The sequence below is a fragment of the Babylonia areolata genome, chromosome 23 (assembly GCF_041734735.1).
Source record: "Babylonia areolata isolate BAREFJ2019XMU chromosome 23, ASM4173473v1, whole genome shotgun sequence".
Lineage (NCBI taxonomy): Eukaryota > Metazoa > Mollusca > Gastropoda > Neogastropoda > Buccinidae > Babylonia > Babylonia areolata.
The window spans coordinates 33,958,297-33,981,435 of NC_134898.1; the positions used below are offsets into that span (position 1 = coordinate 33,958,297).

General features: G+C 41.7%; 1 protein-coding gene across 1 annotated transcript in view; it reads left to right on the plus strand.

The window, feature by feature from the left end:
- The first annotated feature begins 397 nt into the window (after positions 1-397).
- LOC143297951 (uncharacterized) overlaps positions 398-23,139 on the plus strand; it is a 47,293-nt gene continuing 24,551 nt past the window's right edge. Inside the window, exons 1-8 of the mRNA XM_076610567.1 lie at positions 398-507; positions 1,851-2,051; positions 9,434-9,595; positions 10,285-11,529; positions 11,968-12,004; positions 12,906-14,390; positions 21,258-21,313; positions 22,628-22,670. Coding sequence (XP_076466682.1) covers positions 1,899-2,051; positions 9,434-9,595; positions 10,285-11,529; positions 11,968-12,004; positions 12,906-14,390; positions 21,258-21,313; positions 22,628-22,670 — 3,181 coding nt within the window. The 5' untranslated portion in view covers positions 398-507; positions 1,851-1,898. The remainder of the gene's footprint in view (positions 508-1,850; positions 2,052-9,433; positions 9,596-10,284; positions 11,530-11,967; positions 12,005-12,905; positions 14,391-21,257; positions 21,314-22,627; positions 22,671-23,139) is intronic.

A 23,139-nucleotide genomic window follows, 5' to 3' on the forward strand; every position in this document is an offset into this window, starting at 1 on the left:
CCGGGAGACAACAAACAGAGATAGATAGAGGGAGACAGAGACACAGAGAGCGACACTGAGAGAGAGCGGTCAGTAGATAGACTGAGTCGGAGAGAGAAACAGAGACAGACAGACAGACAGACACTATATATATATAAGCAGGCAGAGACAGAGACAGACGGAGAGACACAGAGCCGGAGAGAGAGAGAGACAGAGAGAGAGAGGGGGGGGGGGAGGGGGGGGGGACTGGAAGCAGAGACTGGGACAGAGCCGGGTTTGGTTGTGTCAGGAATCCACACACGCACATTACATGGAAACAGATCGAGTTTCCGGGTTGAAACAGACCAGTCAAGGAGTGTCCGCTACTGATGACGTGCGTGTACAGGTCCGTTATTTCTTTTCCACAAAGTCGGAAACACTGACACTGACGTCAACATGAATGCCGCATCCGTTGCCATTACGTGATCATCGTGGCTCGTCCGTCGCTTCTGGCTGTGCCGCGCGAACGACACCATACACTAAGTCTCAGTGTGTTTGTTTGTTGGTTTTTCCACAGCAAACAAACACCAAAGTTATAATTATCTACTTGCCATGGCTTGTTTCCATGCCCGTCATTATGTTACATATTATGTTTACTCAGTGAAACTAGTGATTAATGCTGTGCATCAGATTTTGACTGAATGACTGAAGACGAAAAAGGCGTTTTACACCCTAAGAAGAGAGAGATAGAGGGAGGGGGGGAAGACAGCTGGATTTTATGGCTCTGAAGTTATGACAAATCGGGGGGAGGGTGGGGGGGGTACAGGGTTATTTGGATGATCGGGGATTTAAACTGGTTGCTCAGTCAGTAACTTGAGTACACTGTGTGACATTTATCACTGAGTGATAAACTGAGACATAATTAAGGCAAATTGATAAGTGTATCTGTCAGGCGGCTGTCCGACATAGCCTTCAGAGAATCGTGTAATGGGCATAACCGTTGAGCATAATTGAACTTGATTTGGAAACTTCAATGACAGAAAGACGGAGAGAGAGTGATCGAGAGGGGGGTGGAGGGGGTGGGTGGCCGGGGCTGTCACTGAGTGTTTCTCTCAGCCGAGAGTTTGTATACAGAGATGTGGTAATGATATGATAATTTTCTGGAATATTTACGCGAAGTAAACATGTCAATAGTGCGTGGCTGTTGCTTTGCGTCATGCGTTTCAAAACGAAACGGACTCTCGCGGATTTTAACGGTTCATAAACTCTCCACTGAAACGTAAATAAGTCAAAAGAACATCTATCGCATGCCGCTTATTCGGGTTTTTCATCATACTCACAAGCCGTCAACTGTTTCTGGGTCGCTGATCAATTGCTTTTTGCTCACCTGTCCTGATTACTCGATTTGCTCTACGTAATCACTGATCGATGTAGGTCACCTACTTTTCGTTTCTATATTGGGAAAATGGCCGACTGTCTGCCTGCACCTCGCATGTCCTCATGCAAATGACTGGCTGGCTGCCGCGAGTTCGCGAACGAAAGGCGGGCTTGGAGCACGAAGTAATGACATAGCCTTGGTATAAAAGAGTCAGTAAAGCTCTGCTGGGGGAAAAATAGACCAGCCAAAGTTTTCATTGCATCTGTGCAGACCTATGTATATTGTGGCTAAAAATAATTTTGCAGATCGTCTGCACTCGCATGCAAATGTGGGGAACTATGGCTGTTCCATTTTCTCCAGGGGAGGAAGAGTGGAATATATGGGATTACGACGTATGTGTACTTTATGTGCTGTTTCTTTCGGTGTTTTGTAAAGGCAGGATATTATTTTTAAAGAAACTCTTATCTTTCCATGCGATGATATGGCTGATTTGATTAATTATGTGTGATTGCAGAAGGCTATACCACCTCTGCTTGACCTCGACTTCCTTGCTGTCAGAAATATGGCGGAGGAGCAAGCTGAGCTGCCGACGGAAGATCACGAAATGGAAGAAGAAAAGGAAACTTCAGAGAAGGATGATGAATCCGAGGAAGAAGAAAGTGACGATGGAGAATATTTTGAAGTGGAGAAGATCATGTCAAGGAAAAAGAGAGATGTGAGTCAACTTCAGCGTTTGTTTTGTGTTGGGTGTTCTGGCATGTGTGAAATGTTGACATTGTGCACCCCGGAATTTTCTTTGTAGTGAGGGCATCTGTGATTTTAGGTCTCGAAATGCAGTAGTCAGCAAAAAAAATATCTGTTAGAAAGGCTCTATGCTAATTTTGAAATGTTCGTTTGACAAATATCGATTGTGTTTTGCGAGTGAAGTGTTCTCAAAATGTGTTGCAGTGGTGAAACATGATGTTGCAGTTCATCGTCTGCAGAACAGGGTCAGTGTTCGCACTCTGGCCTCGATGCCCTCACCCGGCCAAGTTCACATCACGTGACGCTTTCATTGTCAGCCTTCCTCAGGAGTTTATGAAAATTTATTCACTCTCAGTTTTTTCACTGCAGAATTCTCGTGCATGGCTAGGCGCCTACGGTTATTTAGTGGCTTGCAGACAGAAATTCCAGAGTAACACATAGATCAAGTTGAGCAGCATCTGATGCAGGCACACGGACCCAAAACTTGGCAGTACAGTAGTAAATCTTCACATTTTGGAATTATTGAGCATTACATATTTATTGTAAAACATAAACAAAGTCTTAACAGAGGATCAGGTATGCAAAAGCTGGATGCTGAGAACAAAACCTATGGGTTAGTAAAGGGGTGAATAGTTTGGTTTTTTGTTGTTTTTTTAAAAATTGAAATAGATAGATGTTACTGATTAAGGATCAAAGTTCAGAGGATGGCTCTTGACTGAAGAATGTTTCGTGACTTGAATGACAGCCCCTAACCTGAACCAGGTCTGAAGATGGCTGTAGGTTGGAAGTGTTACACACTTAAAATGTACTAGTCTTGCTCTCCTTTTGTACCCGTCTCCATCTGTGAAAGAAAATATCTGTGTGTCTGTCACTCTCTCTCTCCCTTTGTCTTTCTCTCTTGAACACCGACACACGGACACACACAAACACACACACACACACACACACACATACACACACACACACACACACACACACACACACACACTGACACAATATATATTCACACACACACTTAAACTTACAGACTGAAACAGTTTGCACATTTTTGATTTGTACTTGTACAATATACGTTCAGTGATTCACACACGTTTGGAGGTATACCTTTGTGCATGCGCCCACACTCCTGCCAGCACACACACATGTACACTCTCCCACACCTATGAACTCACGTGTGTGTGTGCGCACGCGCGCACACACACACACACACACATGCAAAAAGGGCAGCAGTGAACTGATGTACTTTTATACTACATGCATACTTTAAATAGTCTCATAACAGAGGATGCCCTGATTGTGGTTGTACTGCTTTTGCCTTTGCTGCATGGCCTGGTTTGGCACAGTTCCCATTATCAAGAGTTCAGCAGCCCCACCCCACCTCCTTCCCCAACTCTTCTCCCTGGTCTCCCTCCCTCTCCTTTAGTGGCTTGGTTGTTGTGGTAGCCAGAGTAACACTTGTCATAAAAATACTGCATGGAGCACTTGGCCTGTTTCCTGTCACAGTCAGAGATGGATGGGGTCATGTTTGTTGTTTTTTTTAGTGGGGAGGTTTTGTGTTTAACATCATGTAGTAACCCTCCTTAGTGTTGTGCTAGGTCAAAAGATGTATTGTGAATACCATGAAGTTGCTCCTTGAGAGTGTGTGATTGCACATGAAATGAACATGGGACAGTTGCATGCTTATTAGGAACCCCAGTTTATTGATATATACATGCTCTTGTTCCAGCAAGTGGGGTGTGGACACAAGTAGCATGCACACACATGGGCCAGCACACACACACACACAGTGTATTTTGTTACAAATTAAGACATACCTATCCTCCCTCTAACACACACGAACGCACGCACACACGCATGCACGCACACTCGCATGCGCGTGTGCGCGTGCACACACACACACACACACACACACAAGTGGAAAGACGTTAAACTGAAGACACATGCACACTTGTTTCATACATTCAGTATACACACATCTAGCTGAAAAGAGTGCTGGACACCTTTTGCTTCATTGGAAATCTTGAAAAGCATGATAAAACTGATAAGATAACACAGAATTGAGTTCTGTGAAGAGACAGGTGGTCTGAAGATGAAGAGGTGAATGACATAATTCACCCTATCAGTGTTTGCACTGACCACTGATGAGCTTAGAAATGTTGAATCTTAGATTTCATTTTGTGGGAGTTGAATGACGTAGATCTATCTATATATCTAGACCATGGAATAGCAGCCAAAAACAGTATGGTCTCAAAATTATCCAGACTGTAAAACAGCAACTAAAAACATCATGGCCTTGAACCACGGCTGCTTATTAAGTACTTCCCATGAGTTGGAGATTTTGAGGAGAAAATCTTCCTGCCCTTGTTTATTGTGTATAATTACTATAGCATACTATAATGTCTTGCCATGCCAAGTCATGGTCTCAGGGTAACAAGTAAGAACTGTGAGCTTTTTGTATGCTCACAGGTGAGTGCAGATGCACAGGCACATGTACACACTGACAGTTTTGAGTTTGTAAAGAGTAACTTTCTGTTCTGAATTTACTTTTGGTGTTATTGCTAAGTATGTTCAGGAAAACATCATCATCAAATGTTACATTATGATTATGAATAAAATTGGTTAGACCTTTGAGCTTGGGCATCAGAGGAAAAGTGGAGGCAGGCAAGTGTGGGATGGTATTTTGATGAGATGACTCATAAAACTGAATTGTACATGATACTGAATTACATATACATTTACAGTGGGAGGGAGTTCTTGTCCACTGTCATGTCAGTATATGATTGTTTGTTGAAGAATGTACTTAGCAAGGTGAAGCGAAGGCGAGAATTACTGAAATAGGTCAACCCAGTTCAGCCAAGACTTGGAAGTGCTTGACAATATAAATACTAGTTCATTCACAATTGCTATATCTGTCACCGCGCCTTCCATAGACATGTTAGTTGTTTGATGAGGCCAATGTTGTTCCACCATGGTAATTTTGTTCACACACCCCTGACCCTTTCCCCCCTCCCTGCCCAATTTGATAAAGGGCAGATGGAAGAGGCTTTGAGTACAGTCATTGTGAGTCCTATGTGCAGTTTGAGTGAGTTAGGTGCTAGTAAATGATAAATATCTCTGGTCAGTTCACCAGTGAAAAATGATACAAGAAATCTCTGCCCAATTCATCAGTCATTCGTGACATGTTTCTTATTTCATTTTCATAGACTGTGGTAGACCCATACCACAGAACTTTGCCACTGCTCCAGTTGGTAGTTATAAATTTGTATGAATTCTTTCTTGTTTCTGTGTGATAGTTTTTGGTGCTGTGTGTGTGTGTGTGTGCAGTCGTTCATTCTGGAAAACCTGAGGCCTCAGTGACAGTGAACAATGGAAATGACTCATCAGTTTTTTTGGGTGGCATCTGTGGTTGTGTCTTTGGGTTGAGTGTTTTACATAACAAAGGCTCCTCAGAAGAGTTGTCTGTTTTCACAGGCACTTCTGTTTGCCCTCCCCTCCCTCCCCCCTAACTGCTAGATGGAAGTCTTGAGTAGTCATAAAATAATGAAATGAAAGCATGGTCTGAGTGACAATGATTCTGTTCTTTACCTAAAATTGTAGACTGTACTCCTGTGTTTTTTTCTTTCTCTCTCCTTCAGAATCTTTGCAGAATCTGGTCTTTTCCTCAGCACCAGTATTGTTATGTGGGAACCTTGCTCCTCTGACCTTTTACCATTCCCCCCCCTCCCCCTCCCCCACACTCACACCCTCCCTCCCCTTTCTTCTCTCAACGCCCCTCCACTCACTCAGTTTCCAGCCCTTTAAAAAAAAAAAAAAAAAAAAGAAAGAAAAAAAGTTCCCTTCTCAAATTCTAACTGAAGAGAGCATAACACATGTGCCCCTCCCATCATGAAGGCTGCAGTTCTCAGCAGAGAAGCAGGCCAGGGCAGGCAGCTGGTTGAAGCAGAGTGGCAGAACAAAGGCAGCAGCAGTGGGCGGGAGGAGTGGGGGTGGAGTGGGTGCTGGCTGGAAGATGCATGGTGCCAGCAGATAGGCAGTGGCTGGTGGTGGTGGTGGTGCTTTTGGCTTGCAGTTGGTTTTCACTGCTGGGGGTTGGGTAGGGAAGGGGAGGGTAGGGGTGGCAGGGGGATGGGGTGTGGGGGGTAGGAGGGAGCACTGAAGCACCACACAGTGAACCCCAACATTTGTGAAGTTCTGTAAAAAGCATCCCACCATCTGGTCTGTAACACAGTAATTGTAGAAGCCTTGGGTGCAGGACTTGGATGGGTGAAAAAGTTTGTTCCATAACCATCTTAAATGATGCATCCACAACAAAATAGAAAAGAAAAGGCAATAGCTGGTTTACAAATTTAGAGAATAAGGCCATTTTTCCATCTTTCTTCAGTTGTGAAATGAAAAAAGAATTCTGTTTTTCTCTTTGCTTTGTGTTTACATCACATTAGCAATTAAGGCTGGCTTAATTAGAAGGCCTGCATCTTGACGTTCATCCAAGACTGTTGGAAGCAGCATGCTGTTAGTTTCAGCAAACATTCCACTGTTCCAGTTTTCAGCATGGAAATGTGAGCAGGTGCTGCAAGCTGTCAATCACAACAGCCAGGCTGTTCCTCCTTTCCAGTTCCACCCCTGCTCCCCCTCTCCCAAGGCTGCTGCCCCTCTCCCAAGTCTGCTCCCCCTCTCCCAAGGCTGCTGCCCATCTCCCAAGGCTGCTCCCCCTCTCCCAAGTCTGCTGCCCATCTCCCAAGGCTGCTGCCCCTCTCCCAAGTCTGCTCCCCCTCTCCCAAGGCTGCTGCTGCTCCCCCTCTCCCAAGGCTGCTCCCCCTCTCCCAAGGCTGCTCCCCCTCTCCCAAGGCTGCTGCTGCTCCCCCTCTCCCAAGGCTGCTCCCCCTCTCCCAAGGCTGCTGCTGCTCCCCCTCTCCCAAGGCTGCGGCTGCTCACCCTCTCCCAAGGTTGCTGCTGCCTCCCCTCTCCCAAGGCTGCTCCCCCTCTTCCAAGGCTGCTGCTGCTCCCCCTCTCCCAAGGCTGCTGCCCCTCTCCCAAGACTGCTGCTGCTCCCCCTCTTCGAAGGCTGCTGCTGCGCACCCTCTCCCAAGGCTGCTGCCCCTCTCCGGCCAAGGCTGCTCCACATAATCTGCCAGGCTCTTCCTCCTTTCCAGTCCCACCCCTGCTCCCCATCTCTCAAGGCTGCTCCACATAATCTGTTAGGATTGTTTTATAGTTGAAAAACCTAAGTTAAACAAGTTTGAATTATGTGATTAATCTGAAGCAAGAAATGTAAAATTCCTCAAGACAGCCAGTTCACTGTACTTGATTTTTTCCAATTTATTTCAGTGGTTGAAAGAAAACAGAAAAAAGGCTCTGGAAGCACAATACTTCTTAGTTTATTAATGCTGTCAACCAAAGATTCTCCAAAGCTGTAGTGTAAGGGGTTTATACTATAATATTAGTGTTAAGATCATAGGACTTAAATGGCAAATGTATTTTTAAATGTCTGAGTTCCTGTAGTTTGAGTGATGATATTCAGAACTTTTTTCTGTTTTTGTTGTTGTTGTTGATTTGGTGACCAACCTCTTGTAAGTGTTTCATTTCTTCCCACTCCGATCTCTACCCTCTAGTAAGTGTTTCATTTCTTCCCACTCCCATCTGTACCCTCTAGTAAGTGTTTCATTTCTTACTACACCCATTTGTACCCTCTTGTAATGTTTCATTTCTTCCCACACCCATCTGTACACTCTTGTAAGTGTTTCATTTCTTCCCACACCCATCTGTACCTCTTTGTAAGTGTTTCATTTCTTCCCACTCCCATCTGTACCCTCTAGTAAGTGTTTCATTTCTTACTACACCCATTTGTACCCTCTTGTAATGTTTCATTTCTTCCCACACCCATCTGTACACTCTTGTAAGTGTTTCATTTCTTCCCACACCCATCTGTACCTCTTTGTAAGTGTTTCATTTCTTCCCACTCCCATCTGTACCCTCTAGTAAGTGTTTCATTTCTAACTACACCCATTTGTACCCTCTTGTAAATGTTTCATTTCTTCCCACACCCATCTGTACACTCTTGTAAGTGTTTCATTTCTTCCCACACCCATCTGTACCTCTTTGTAAGTGTTCCATTTCTTCCCACTCCCATCTGTACGCTCTAGTAAGTGTTTCATTTCTTCCCACTCCCATCTCTACCCTCTAGTAAGTGTTTCATTTCTTCCAACTCCCATCTCTACCCTCTTGTCAGTGTTTCATTTCTTCCCACTCCCATCTGTACCCACTAGTAAATGTTTCATTTCTTCCCACTCCCATCTGTACCCTCTAGTAAGTTTCATTTCTTCCTACTCCCATCTCTACCCTCTAGTAAGTGTTTCATTTCTTCCCACTCCCATCTCTACCCTCTAGTAAGTGTTTCATTTCTTCCCACTCCCATCTCTACCCTCTAGTAAGTGTTTCATTTCTTCCTACTCCCATCTCTACCCTCTAGTAAGTGTTTCATTTCTTCCCACTCCCATCTCTACCCTCTAGTAAGTGTTTCATTTCTTCCCACTCCCATCTGTATCCTCTGGCTGAGTGTGATTTGATTTTCCATTTAGTTGGTAGTTTAGAGAAGCTGATCTAAGCTGAATCCATTTTTCATCAGAACAATCCGTATCCCTCCATTTTCATTCCTCGTATGCTTCGCCATATTTTCCCCATTCTCTGTTTATGTCCACAGTAGCTTAACTCATGGCACTCAGAAGTTTATACTCATCAGTGTTTTGTAACAAAGATGTCTGCTTTATCTTTCGTTTCAGTGGCTTTCTTATCCGCTCTTTCGTTGGGTTGTTTATGCCTTGAAGTTGAAGACACAATGCGTTCATTGAGGTCAAGGTCCTTTTATACAGAGAACTGTAAGGGGTACATTGTATAAACTCGTCTTTTTGTGTGTTTTTTTTCAGGGAACTGTCAGGGATATATGATGTTTAAAGTTGTTGGGTTTTTTGTTGTTGTTTTTTTACCATAGATAAACAAATGTTTTGTTTCTATTGACAGTATTGTCTGTGTTTTTGTCATTGTTGGCGTTGAAACTGGGTGTCTTCCCTTCAGACTGGAATTGAAACATCTTCACTATTAACACATCAATTACATGTTTTGTTTGTGTTAGAGTAAATTATTACAATCAATTTTTTAAAATAAAATTTATACAGACATTTTTATCATATATATATATGATCATTGTTGTGTTTCTGTTGTTTGTATATAATTGTTTGCACATTTTTACTGCTTACAAATTCTATCAGACACACAGGCTATGCCTGACATCACACACCAACTTATATTTCATGTGTCGTGGAGTATGTTCCTATTTTCTGGAATCAACTGTGATTGCAGGGAATATTCTTGTATCGTGTGCGATGGAAAGGCTACCCCCCCTCAAATGACACGTGGGAGCCAGTGGACAACTTGGATGTCGTCAGAGATATGGTGGAAGAATTTGATGCCAGAGAGGAACAGAAAGCCAAAGCCAGACAGGAAGAAAGGCGCCTCCGCAAGGTTGGTTTTAAGATAATTCCCTGCTCCTTTGTAGTTTCTTGAAAGCTGTATTGGTAATGCTGAAAAAATTGTGATTACATTTTATCATAATTGTGTTGGTTTGTGTGTGTTTGTATGAGTCTCTGTATGTGTGTGTTGTGTGTGTGTGTGTGTTTGCATTCATGCTCTCTGGTAAGCAATTTCCTGTTGTGTTAGAATAAAACATCTTGTTTTAAACTTGTGTTGACTGTCTTGGAACATGAATCTGATTTAAACTATTCTGGTAAGTTACTCATTTACTCAGCCCTGACAACAATCTCTCAGTCATTTACTCATTCCTGATAATCTTTCAGTCATTTACTCAGCCCTGACAACAATCTTTCAGTCATTTACTCAGCCCTGATAATCTTTCAGTCATTTACTCAACCCTGATAACATTCTTTCTGTCATTTACTCAGCCCTGATAACAATCTTTCAGTCATTTACTCATCCCTGATAATCTTTCAGTCATTTACTCAACCCTGATAACAATCTTTCAGTCATTTACTCAGCCCTGATAATCTTTCAGTCATTTACTCAACCCTGATAACAATCTTTCAGTCATTTACTCAGTCCTGATAACAGTCTTTCAGTCATATGCTCAACCCTGATAACAATCTTTCAGTCATTTACTCGACCCTGATAACAAGCTGTGTTGTTTTCCCTGGCAGCTGCGCATGGAAGGAAAGAAACTGCCAGGGGAAGAGAGCTCAGACAGTTCCAACTCCAGTGACGATGAACGCCTGCTCAGTGAGGACACCAAGTTCTTCAAAATGCTGGAGAAGAACAAAGACTTTGTTTTTGGCCAGCCAGACTTGTACTCCAAGGTCAAATCCAGAGCAGCTACTCTGGCCAGCAAGAAGAAAATGGAGGAGAGCCAGAAAGAGGCTTCAGCCGCCCCCTCCAAAACTGCTGAAGGGAAAGAGGGGAACAGGGTGCGCGGCAGGGGCAAGGCGAAGGAAAAGCCCCAGCCAGTGAAGACCAGCACTCGGAACAGACGCACCAAGCGAGCTGTCAGTGAAGACTCTGAGCAGGAGTCAGATGAGTCGCCAGCACCAAAAAAGTCTGGAAGAGGGAAAGGCAGGATAAAGAAGGCGGCAAACAGCGAAGGAGATGAAGATTCAGAAGATTCAGCCAGTGGAGAAAAAGGCCGAGGACGAAGCAGAAAGAGGAAGAAGAAAGAGACCAGTGAAGAAGATGCAGACTCGGATGATTCCGCCAGTTTGGGAAAAGGCAAAGGGCAGGTCAGACCTGGGAAAAAAGCTGTGATCGAGGACTCTGAAGAGAATGAAACAGATTCTGATGTTGCTCCTCTCAGAAGCGTGGGCAAGCAGAAGAAGAAGTTTAGAATTGAAAGCTCGGAGGAGAACGGCTCAGACAGTTCCCTGATTAACAAGAAACGGTCCAAGCCTCTGTCCCTCTCAGATAGAAAGCAGACAGCAAGAAAGCTAGCATCTTCAAAGAAGACAAGTGTCGGACAGAAATCTCCCATAGGTGAGAAAGGATCAGAGAAGAGTTCTTCAGATTCTGAGGATGACCAACCGCTCAGCGCCAAATGTGAAAAGGCACTGGTGACCAGCGACACACCAGTCAGCCTCTCGCCAGCTGCTGCTGAGGACCAGGAAGAAGAAACCCAATTGGAGACAAACTCCCCAAAGCAGTCCTCTGATTCCAGCACAGACTCCCTGTCCAAGTCTGGCTCTGTGAGAGCATCACCTAAGTTGTCTCCTGCACAGCCTCGAATGATTGTTCCCGTTCTGGAAAAGTTGGCCCTGTCCTCCCAGTTTGAAGAACCAAAGGAAGAGACCAAAGTGAGTGTGAGAGATGACAAAACTGCACCCTCATCCCACTGGAACAAGGCTGCTGATGAGAAAAAGACTGCCCTCCAGAGAGGAACCTCGAAAGTTGAAAGCATGGTGAGCACAGCACTTTGTTCTTTGGTGTGAATGTGATCCTCCACAAGTTCATTTACCTTCGGTGAGAACCTCAAACTTCTTTATTGCAAGTCAGAAGAGTGATTTATTCATGATTCGTGATAGTTGTTTTGACTGAAATCTGTGAGGATGAAGATTGGGGAGAATTGGGACATGGGGGTTATTGATTGAATTATGGGGTGGAAATGTGCTTTTTAAACAATACAAAGATAATTATAATTTATATTGTTCAGTTAATAGTAAATACTAGTGATAAAAGTTACATGTGGGTGGGTACAGCTGGTAGTTATATTTCATGTCACACTATGGTAAATGAACAGACCAGTTGACTAGAGAAAGTAACCATTGGTTGTAAAGAATATAAATGATTGATTAGTTTCACAACTGATCATTCATCTTGCCTTTGATTTTTCCTTACAGGATACTGATACACCTCACAAAAAGGACGAGTGGAAAGGTTTGTACATTTACATTAGTTCCAGAGGTTATATGCTTTTGTTTGATCTTTTAAACAATATCAACAACACCTGCATGTATTCACATGAACTAGTGTATATAACCCAGCTATATCTCAGAGATTCTTTGTGTGAGTAGGCATGGGGGTGAATGTATGACATATTTTGTGATGCAGGGGAGACAATCAGACAACTGGACTTGTCTGGATGGGTTTTGTTAACTGTTTGTTCTTGGGTTTTGGGTTGGGTGTTGTTTTTTTTTAATGCATGGATTGTGCTGACACATGCCTGGCGTGGCTTTAGTCATGAAATTTGAAGAGCAGTACATTTAAGATTTTCCTTACTAGAACTTTTGTTGATGAAGCTTTTGAAATACGGAAATGATTGAGTGGCAGTTATTAAATTTTATATTTTGTAGATTAATTGGGCACTTTGTGCGAGGAAACAGTATTGTTTGTTTTCATAGGGTGGAAAATTTATGGCACAGTAGATATTTAGATGTTACATGATAGATACATCTTTCAAAATTGTTTTGTGAAAAATGATGTGCTATTTATATAATCTTAGGTTGAGGTGTTATTTTGCTTGTCCTGTTACATTCTTTTGGCGTTTGATCTGGACATTATCATTTTTTACGCTGGTATGATAGACTTAAAATGTGGTTTTATAATTATGTGCATTTTATGATTCTGCTGGACTAATTTATATTGATAGTGTATATAGCACAGTTATCTTTATTTTTCCATTATGAATATGATGCAGACATGTGCAGTTATACATGTGTGCGTGTGTGTGCGCACACGTGCGTGCACACACACACACACACACACACACACACACAGAATATACTTACTTGATAGTTAGCAGAACGTTGACCTCACAAGGTCTACATATGTCTCACAGAGAGCAAGAAGAAGAGCAGCAGCTCCCGGAAGAGAAAACAGGACACAGCTGCAGAGCACAGCCGGGCAGTGAATGAAGGAGAGGCATCACCAGTGAAGACATCTCCCCCGCGCCCCCACAGTCCTTACGAAGACCAGTCTACACTGGGTGAATCAGACCCACCTGTCCTGTCCAAAGAACCAAAGACAGCGGAGGTGATGGGTGAAGACAGTGCAGCCAATGCCTTGCCTCCAGTCTTGCAGAAAAGTGGTCAGGAGAAGAAGGTCCCGCCACTGAGAATAACCGTGCCAAAGTTAAAACTGGAGCCCCAGAAACTGAAACCTGAGTCTCCTAAACCTTACCACCACCATCACAGCCCCAAATCCCAGTCCCAGAGTGCGTGTGGGAAACTGGAGAAGGTCAAATTAAAAGAAGGGATGAAAGCTGGGAAACATGATCACCATGCTTCTGGCAGTGTACTCAAATCCTCCACCACCTCCAAACGACCACCTTCTCGAGAAAATGTGCCTGAATCTGCACTTATGGTAACTGTGTCTTCTAGCGCTTCTGTGTCAGCCAGTACAACCTCTTCGGTGACGAAAAAGGACCAAACATCCAGGTCTGTAACTGGTACCAGTGTATCCCATCATCAGTCCGTCACAAGCAAGCCAGATCTCTCTCTGAAGTTTGGCAGGACCTTGGCAATGGAGTCTGCTTCCTTGAAACTGGAAAGTGTGTCATCAAGAGCTCCCAAACCTGAATCGATGGACAGAAGTGGTCGAACAGATCACACTGATCCTAAGACAAGCAGGACAGACAGTTTGGAATCTAGGAGAAGATACAGCTCCAGTTCGGAGTTCTCTTCAAGTGTGACAGGCAGCAGGGACTCTATATGTGGCCCCTATGCCCCTAACTCGGCAAAGGACTTGCCCAGCCCCAGTAGAGACTCCTTACTGATCCCTTCCAGCAGGACTACCTCAGGAGTGTTGTCCAGTGCCAGCACTAGCCGAGAGACCTCCAGCCTGTACTCCAGCATCCGTGACTCTTCCCTCATGGCCAGGGGCATGGGTTTCACATCTGTGTCCGGCAGAGACCTCACGCACACCTCCTCCTCTTTGTACAAGGACTCTCACTTCACCTCTGGCTCAAGCAGGGACAGTCACCTCATCTCGGGGTCAAGCCGCGACTTCCATTCAGGGTCGGGCTCCCCTGGGGACGTTCGGTTGGGCGCCGGTTACATCCACCTGAGTTCTGGGTCCAGCCGGGAGAGCTCTTTCACCTCCAGCCGGGATTTCCATGCCCCTCGGGGAGGAGATGCCAAAGATAGCAGTGCTGGAAGTTCCCGCCACAATTTGACTTCCTCCATATTTGGCAAGGAGAATGCTGATCGGCAACATGGTTTCAAGTCGTTGTCGTCCTTGCCCAAGAAAGGGGACTCGGTGCAGCCGTTGGATACCATTCTGAACTCCTCGTTGTACGATGGGGATAAATCCAGACAGTACAAAGGTCAGTGGTATTCTGATAATAAACTTTTGATTTGATTTTGGTTATATGTGCAATATTGATTTTGTTTTATTCATATTGATTTGTTTTTATTCTGTGTGTTACTTACATATGGCTTTGTCAGTTTGTCTGACGCGTTTGACCTGTTGTTGTGTATGTTAATTTTCTCTTTTTTTTCTTCTATTTTATGTGTGGTAGACTAAGTACTGTAGGTGGTTGAAATAAGATAATACATGTTAGGAAAGCATCTAGTGGTGTACAGTTAGGATTTCTCTCCCCTGCCCATCTCCCCTCCTTTCTTTCTCCTCTCATTCATGGTGATCTCATTTCAGTATCAATCATGCCATCATGGTGATCTCGTTTCAGTATCAATCATGCCATCATGGTGATCTCGTTTCAGTATCAATCATGCCATCATGGTGATCTCGTTTCAGTATCAATCATGCCTTCATGATGATCTCGTTTCAGTATCAGTCATGCCGTCATGCTGATCTCGTTTCAGTATCAGTCATGCCTTCATGGTGATCTTGTTTCAGTATCAGTCATGCCTTCATGCTGATCTCGTTTCAGTATCAGTCATGCCTTCATGCTGATCTCGTTTCAGTATCAGTCATGCCTTCATGGTGATCTCGTTTCAGTTTCAGTCATGCCTTCATGGTGATCTCGTTTCAGTTTCAGTCATGCCATCATGGTGATCTCGTTTCAGTCATGCCTTCATGGTGATCTCGTTTCAGTTTCAGTCATGCCTTCATGGTGATCTCGTTTCCGTTTCAGTCATGCCTTCATGGTGATCTCATTTCAGTATAAGTCATGCCTTCATGGCAAGTTTTTTGTTTGTTTCGTTTTCAAAAATTTTTTTCTTCAAAAACTGGAATATGTATTTTCTAAAGGTGTTTTTTTTGTGTGTGTGTGTGTGTTTTTGCGTATGAGTTTATCACTTTATCATGTCTAGTCCACAAAATATATATGCTGATATGCCTTTCTCCTTATATTTTTAGAATTTGCTCATAACAACTTTACCATAGCATTTATAGTTGTACTCTCAGTTAATTTTTTTTCCATTTTTATTGAAATGGATAAGAATTTTTTTCTGTAACTGGAGTGGTTAGACTGCTGTTGATTGTTATATTCACTTTTTAGTGAATAGATTGCTGGAGAGTTCCATGCTTACATGCATCATATAATCTGTGCTCTTTAGGTTGATTAGCCCTCCAAATTCGCAAGCAACAAAGGTGATCAGAGAGGCAGAACTAGAACAGCAGGATTCTTGTTTTCCACATTTTGCTTGATATTTTGGTTTTCTTATTGTGCATATGGTGGCACTTCATTGTACAGTGTTCAGTTGTAGCAATGGAGGCTATCAACTGATGAAATGGAGGACAGAATATATGTTTGCTGCTTTTGTGCATGTCAGTCGCCTTTGGCATTGCTCGCGATTTCACTGTGTGCATGCACAAGATCCAAGATGGCCGCGAAACTCTCCCATTGTCTATTAGTTGCTGAATTAATCAGTTTTAATTTCAAGCAAAATTCATGCATTGAAAGATATTCTAACATAATGAGAGTAGTACTTTTTATCCTTGACTGTTCTGACTTTAGTTTGATCATGACAGTATAATGAGTATTGCTTGTGAAAGCATTAGAATAATTCTCTAGCCTTGTGCTGTGTTGTGTTTTTTTTCGCCCTGAAATCAAAAGGGGTTGGTATGAGATGTGATAATTCAAAGAGCTAACAATAAACTTGAGATATATATGACAACAATTCATGGCCCCCAACAGATGCACAAACATTCATGCATACATTTCGGATACTGTATTGTCATTTTTTTTCCCAATTATTATTATATCACAGCAGAGTTCTTTTTGTGAATTTTGGGCAACGCATCATATCACCATAGTGCCACCATTTTTGTGCATGTTAATTGTTATTTATGTCTGCAAGTGTACGTGTGTTTTTTGTTTTGTTTTTCACCAAAGACTTAAAGAGTCTTTTTTCTGCAAAATTTTGTCAGGGGGAACTCACTTGTTGCTATGGGTTCTTTTTTGACTCACTTGTGTAAACAAAGTGAGTCTGTGTTTTAACCTGGTGTTTGGTTGTCTGTGTGTGTGTGTGTCCGTGTGTCTGTGTGTCCGTGGTAAACTTTAACATTGACATTTTCTCTGCAAATACTTTTGTCAGTTGACACCAAATTTGGCATAAAAATAGGAAAAATTCAGTTCTTTCCAGTCATCTTGTTTAAAACAATATTGCACTTCTGGGATGGGCACAAAACAATAAAAAAAAGTCTAATTATATGCAAACTGCATTTACTGTTATATTTATATTTTTTGTATTCTAACTTAGCACTTTGACCTCTTATTCTGACACAACAACAAGAGGAGTCATTATTATCATTTTTTGTTCAAACAGGAACTTCTTTTGCTAAGCATGGAATTTTTATTTATTTTGCAAACATTTTGGTGCAGATAGTAAAAAAGGGAAATTACTCTGTAATTAATGCTAGGGGACTTATACACTGTAATTAATGCTAGGGGACTTAATTTATCACAAGTGAGTCTTGAAGGCCTTGCCTCTCTTGTTGTATATATATGTGCTAAGTTTGTACTGCACATTTGAACTTGGGTCTATTGTCTTATCCACACACAAGAAAACACAGTCAGCACTCAGACCACCACTGGAAGTCTGGAGTCCTGAGGAGGAGTGAAAATCCAGGTGTGAGCAGGGCTGAAACCTGTGGACACTGGCTCACCAGTCAGGTGCATTTCTGCAAGGTCACTGCTAATTCAGAGTTTAAGACAGACCTGAGGATGATACAGCATTCTCAACAGGTCTGCGGAAGCATGCATAGATCTCTGACAGTGACATAGTTGTATTAGAATCTAAACACACCCCATTTCATGTACATGAGATTCACTCTTTTTGATGACATTTTGCGAGGTCAGGTAGCCTTTAAAGTGATCCTAGTGCTGTGGATCGAGACCAGATGTTTTTTTCTTCCACTACCGTCTGGCTTCAGGTTCTCGGCAAAGGAATCCATGCTGTTGAATTATTATTATTATATTATCGATGTAAATGTTATATAGCACCTATCTTCGATCAGGGTCAGATACCCGACTGACTGCTGCCTTTTGGCGCTATCATTCATTTCCTTTGTCATTCAATGACAGAGTGAGGCTTTCAGTCACACACACACACTTACATTAGAGTAGATGTTTCTTCAGACTGATGTTGCCAGGGAAACCCTTTCATTCCGGTTGGTTGTTTGATGAGGGAGGAAAGATGACAAACTGTAGTGACCGACACCAAGCATGACATGGCTTTGGCCAAGAAACCTGACTGTTGATGTTGGTGTGCAGACCATTTTCCTCTTGACTGAAAAAGACAGCTTTCGATCTAACCTGGTGATCGAAGTGCTTGTGAACCAACAGTTCAGTGTGCCATTTCTCCTTGTCAAGGTCAGTGACCTTGACTTCACAGTTGGTGGTTCAAGGTCACCATCACTTGCATAATTTTTTTTCCATTTGAAAAAAAAAAAGAATATAATTACTTCTTTTTTATATATGATTGTATGATGTAGTACAGCCATTTTGATTGTATTTAATTTTCTGCAGTGATTTGCTTGGTAATATTACTACAGTCACACAGAGACAAAGACAAAAGGTGGTTTTTTTTTGCCTAAGCAGAGTTAATATACCAGCAAGTAAAGTCATGTGTTTTTCAATTCTTAGTCGTATTTGCTTTCGAAATTAATGGAAGGTTTCCATGCAGTCATTGTAGAAAGTAGAAAATAGAAAGTAAGGTTGATCTAATGACCATAATAATTCAAGATCTGAGTTCAATTGTTGTCCCAAAGCTGGCGTCAAAACTGTCACTGTAGCAGCATTGACACTGATCTGTCATTGGGAAAGTAACCTGCCGGGTATGATGTCTTTAGATTCTTAGCCCTTTAAGTTGAACTTCATTTATGGTTTTTTGCTTGTTAAAAAAAAGATTTAAAAAAAGCATATTAATGGAAGGGTTTTTACAAGTAATGAGTATGACTATGAGGATGAATTTTGGTGACTGAAATACACACACACACACACACACACACACACACACACACACACACACACACACACACAGTATATGTTTTAACAGTTGATATGTTTACATATATATCTCCAGTTTGTGATCATGAAGAAATCCTTCGGATTAGGAATAATGGCAAGTTTGTTTCTACCGAGATTGTCTGTTATTGGAGTTTTACTCTTTTATGATGACAGTTAAAAACTTCCCAACACAGTGCAGGTGATACACATAAAGTTTGTACTTTTTTATTGCAATAAAGTCGGATGTATACACAAGTATTGTATAAATTTTGGAGAACTTTTTGAAGTATTGATTGCCATCAGGATTGTACTTGTAGTAAAAATTCATGCTAGTTGATGTACTGTTACCCAAGATCAGTGCAGTAGAATACTTAGTAAGTACCCAGTATCTCATAAAATTGCTTATCCCCCAAAACTGGGGTGAAAAATTGTACATTGGGAAAAACACTTTGTAAACGCTCAATCCCCTTTTTGAAAAAATAAAGGCAAAAAATGGGGGAGATAATTGTCATGAACTAATGACAATTCAGTCTGCTGTTTGTGATCATGTTGCTTCACAAAACAGTGCAGACATAGAATAGATCTAGAGATTTATACAGAATAAGACACCTGCATGAGATGGAGATAAAAACAAAGTGAGTGGAAAACCATAATCCATGACACAGTGTCTTGTTTCAGTATTTAAACATTTTGCTACATGGGATGTTGATAAAAACAGTGAGAGCATCGCGTTACTCCATGACAGTGTCAAGTTTCAGTGACCATGTTTTGCTACTTATGAGATGTCGATAAAAAGACATTGAGAGCATTGCATTACTCCATGACAGTGTCTTGTTTCAGTAGCCATTTTGCTACATGAGATGTCGATAATGAAAGTGAGAGCGTCATGTCACTCACAACGCAGTCTCTGTTTCAGTAACTTCTGCTACATGAGATGTCGATAATGAAAGTGGGAGCATCATGTCGCTCACAACACAGTCTGTGTTTCAGTAACTGTTTTGCTACATGAGATGTCGATAATGAAAGTGAGAGCATCATGTCACTCACAACGCAGTCTCTGTTTCAGTAACTTCTGCTACATGAGATGTCGATAATGAAAGTGAGAGCATCATGTCACTCACAACGCAGTCTCTGTTTCAGTAACTTCTGTTACATGAGATGTCGATAATGAAAGTGAGAGCATCATGTCACTCACAACGCAGTCTCTGTTTCAGTAACTTCTGCTACATGAGATGTTGATAATGAAAGTGAGAGCGTCATGTCACTCACGACGCAGTCTCTGTTTCAGTAACTTCTGCTACATGAGATGTCGATAATGAAAGTGGGAGCATCATGTCGCTCACAACACAGTCTGTGTTTCAGTAACTGTTTTGCTACATGAGATGTCGATAATGAAAGTGAGAGCATCATGTCGCTGACAACACAGTCTGTTTTAGTAACGGTTTTCTTCTCACTCCCAGCCCAGTCAGCGCTGTACATGGTGAATTAAGTCAGGGAAAGGCCTCCTGCAAAGTGTAAAGCACCCAGTCAGTGCTGTACATGGTGAATTAAATCAGGGAAAGGCCTCCTGCAAAGTGTAAAGCACCCAGTCAGTGCTGTACATGGTGAATTAAGTCAGGGAAAGGGCTCCTGCAAGCGTGAAGCACCCAGTCAGTACTGTACATGGTGAATTAAGTCAGGGAAAGGCCTCCTGCAAAGCGTAAAGTACCCAGTCAGCGCTGTACATGGTGAATTAAGTCAGGGAAAGGCCTCCTGCAAAGTGTAAAGTACCCAGTCAGTGCTGTACATGGTGAATTAAGTCAGGGAAAGGCATCCTGCAAAGTGTAAAGCACCCAGTCAGTGCTGTACATGGTGAATTAAGTCAGGGAAAGGCCTCCTGCAAAGTGTAAAGTACCCAGTCAGCGCTGTACATGGTGAATTAAGTCAGGGAAAGGCCTCCTGCAAAGTGTAAAGTACCCAGTCAGCGCTGTACATGGTGAATTAAGTCAGGGAAAGGCCTCTTGCAAAGTGTAAAGCACCCAGTCAGTGCTGTACATGGTGAATTAAGTCAGGGAAAGGCCTCCTGCAAAGTGTAAACCACGCAGTCAGTGCTGTACATGGTGAATTAAGTCAGGGAAAGGCCTCCTGCAAAGCGTAAAGTACCCAGTCAGCACTGTACATGGTGAATTAAGTCAGGGAAAGGGCTCCTGCAAAGTGTAAAGTACCCAGTCTGTGCTGTACATGGTGAATTAAGTCAGGGAAAGGCCTCCTGCAAAGTGTAAAGCACCTAGTCAGTGCCCATCCCCAACTTGTGAAATTTGTGTTAAGTGGGGGTGGGCGCCTGGAAGGTAGCTTACTGTACTTACTTGTACAGATACATGGTTGTGTGTTTGGATCACACACAGTGCCATGAACTCTATAGGCAACATGTGTACTTGGTCTTCGGAGAGAAAAAAAGTTTGCCAAAACTGCATGTTTATTTTTAGAGGAACTTTGACATTTGATTTGTAGAATGTTGGAATTCTGTGGGGAGAACCTTTTTGAATTTGAAAGGTGTCTATTGACCAGCATATGATGTCAGGTTATTTAGTGTCTCATGGAATTTGATATAGATATCTGATGTTTAAGACTACATGTGCACAATATTTTTTTCTTTTATTTATTGTTGTTTTTTAACACAATATTTTCAGTTAAGTTTTATTCTTTAATCAGAAGAAGAAAAAAAATCAGAAATCTGTGTTTTTGTGTATGATGCGGTTTTTGAAAAATCAATAATCATAATGCCATTTTTTATTTCAGGGCTGGATTCAGACTTTGATTTGGCATTACAGAGGATTGACTTAGAGTACTTAGAGGTAAGCAGTAGTGTTTAGCTTGAATTATATATATATATAGTGTGTGTGTGTGTGTGTGTGTCCATAGGTGTGTTGGGGGGGGGAGGGACTTCATGTTCAGACATCAATTAGAAAATACATGTACATTGGTCATGAAGGTTGTTGATGGTGTAGATGATAGAATGCACTAACTACTATTCATGTTGATGTTTCTGCCATGCTGCTGGGTTTTGGTGGTGGTTTTTTTCTGAGCATTAAATCAGTTTACTAGGGTTGGGTTGTGTTTTTATTTAGAGCACTTTTGGCAGTTTTGCTTTGTAAAGATTAGTTTTGTTGACTTAAGAGTTAAGTTCTGTTGAACTTAATTTTCTGAATTATGGGTCAGCGAGTCTTGGAAGTTGTCTTCTCAGCTTTGGTGACGCAAAATAAAGCATTTTTCCTTAAAAGGGGGTTGGTGGGGTCATCTTTGGTTCTTAAGATAAGTTAAGTGATTAACAGATTATTGACTCGAGTCCAGACTCCATTCTTGTACTACATTGTAGAAGACTTAGCATTGGTCAGAGGAGAGAGAGGAGATGTAGCTTCTTCTCCTTTTTTATTTATTTATTTATATTTTTATATTATTTTTTGGTCGTTAATTTGTATTGAGAGAGAGATGATGTTTACGGAATTTATTAGCATTGTGTGAAGCAAAGAAAATGTGCACACATTTCTTATATTGTGTACAGTTTCCATGCATGGTGTGTATGTGTGTGTGTGTGTGTGTGTGTGTGCTATTGTTCGTGATCTAGTAAACGTGTTGGAATGATCAACTTTTTAAAGTTGATGATAAGCAAATAGTTTAAATGCAGTTTCAAACTCAGTTTCAGTTTTCAGTAGCTCATGGAGGCGTCACTGCGTTCGGACAAATCTATATATGCTAGACAACATCTGCCAAGCAAGACAACAATGATGATAAATAAGCAAATAAATGGTAAAAAAAAAAAAAAAAAAAAAAAAAAATTTCAAACTACCAAAAGCAAACAGCTTTATTTATGCACTTTTGTTTATTTCTAGCAAGTCTTGATGGAGGTTGTAGTCAAACTTTGAAGAGAAATGTATAATTTTAATTGTGTGGCATGAGTAACTCAAGGAGTGAAAACTTTGGGACACTTCAAAAGTTTGATCAGCGCTTTTACAGCAGGATCAGGAAATGTTCACTGTTAGTGTTACTGAAGCAGAACTGAACTGAAAAGGAAAGTTTGTTATAAATATAAAATTGCTGAAGTAACAAGCAAGAAGTCTTGCAAGAAAAATAGTCATGATGAATTCTTGACCATTTTCTTTGTCTCACAGAAATTGTTACTGCCTCCGGTTACACCAATGGAATTGAGTGATGGTGAGTAGGGGTTTTTTTGTTTTTGTTTTTTTTATTGCACTTTTTCTAGAGGAGGCTTGGGGTGAATTGGTAGTGGTTTCTCTTTTTTTTTTTCTTTTCTATTCTTCTTTGCCAGTTTTATTATGGTGTGAATTTTTCCCTGAAATGTACGCTACATTCACTGATGTAACATGATTTAAGTTAAACACAAACTTTAGATGAATTAAAGGTGATTGATAAAACAGAATTAGAAATAGTTCTTAAGTAGTTCTTTGATCAGTGAATATCAGTACTTTTTTGTTTGTTTTGTTTTAAACAAAGATAACTTTCAAAGTCTGATGAGAATTGAATACAGTGATGCTAACAGTGCTGATTCCATTGTATTTTGTTACAGTGGATAGCAGTTTATTGTGATGTTATGCCAACAGTCAGAACTGTTCAGATGAGTTCATATGGTGTGCTGTGGTCACCCTCCTGATTTCTTGTGTTA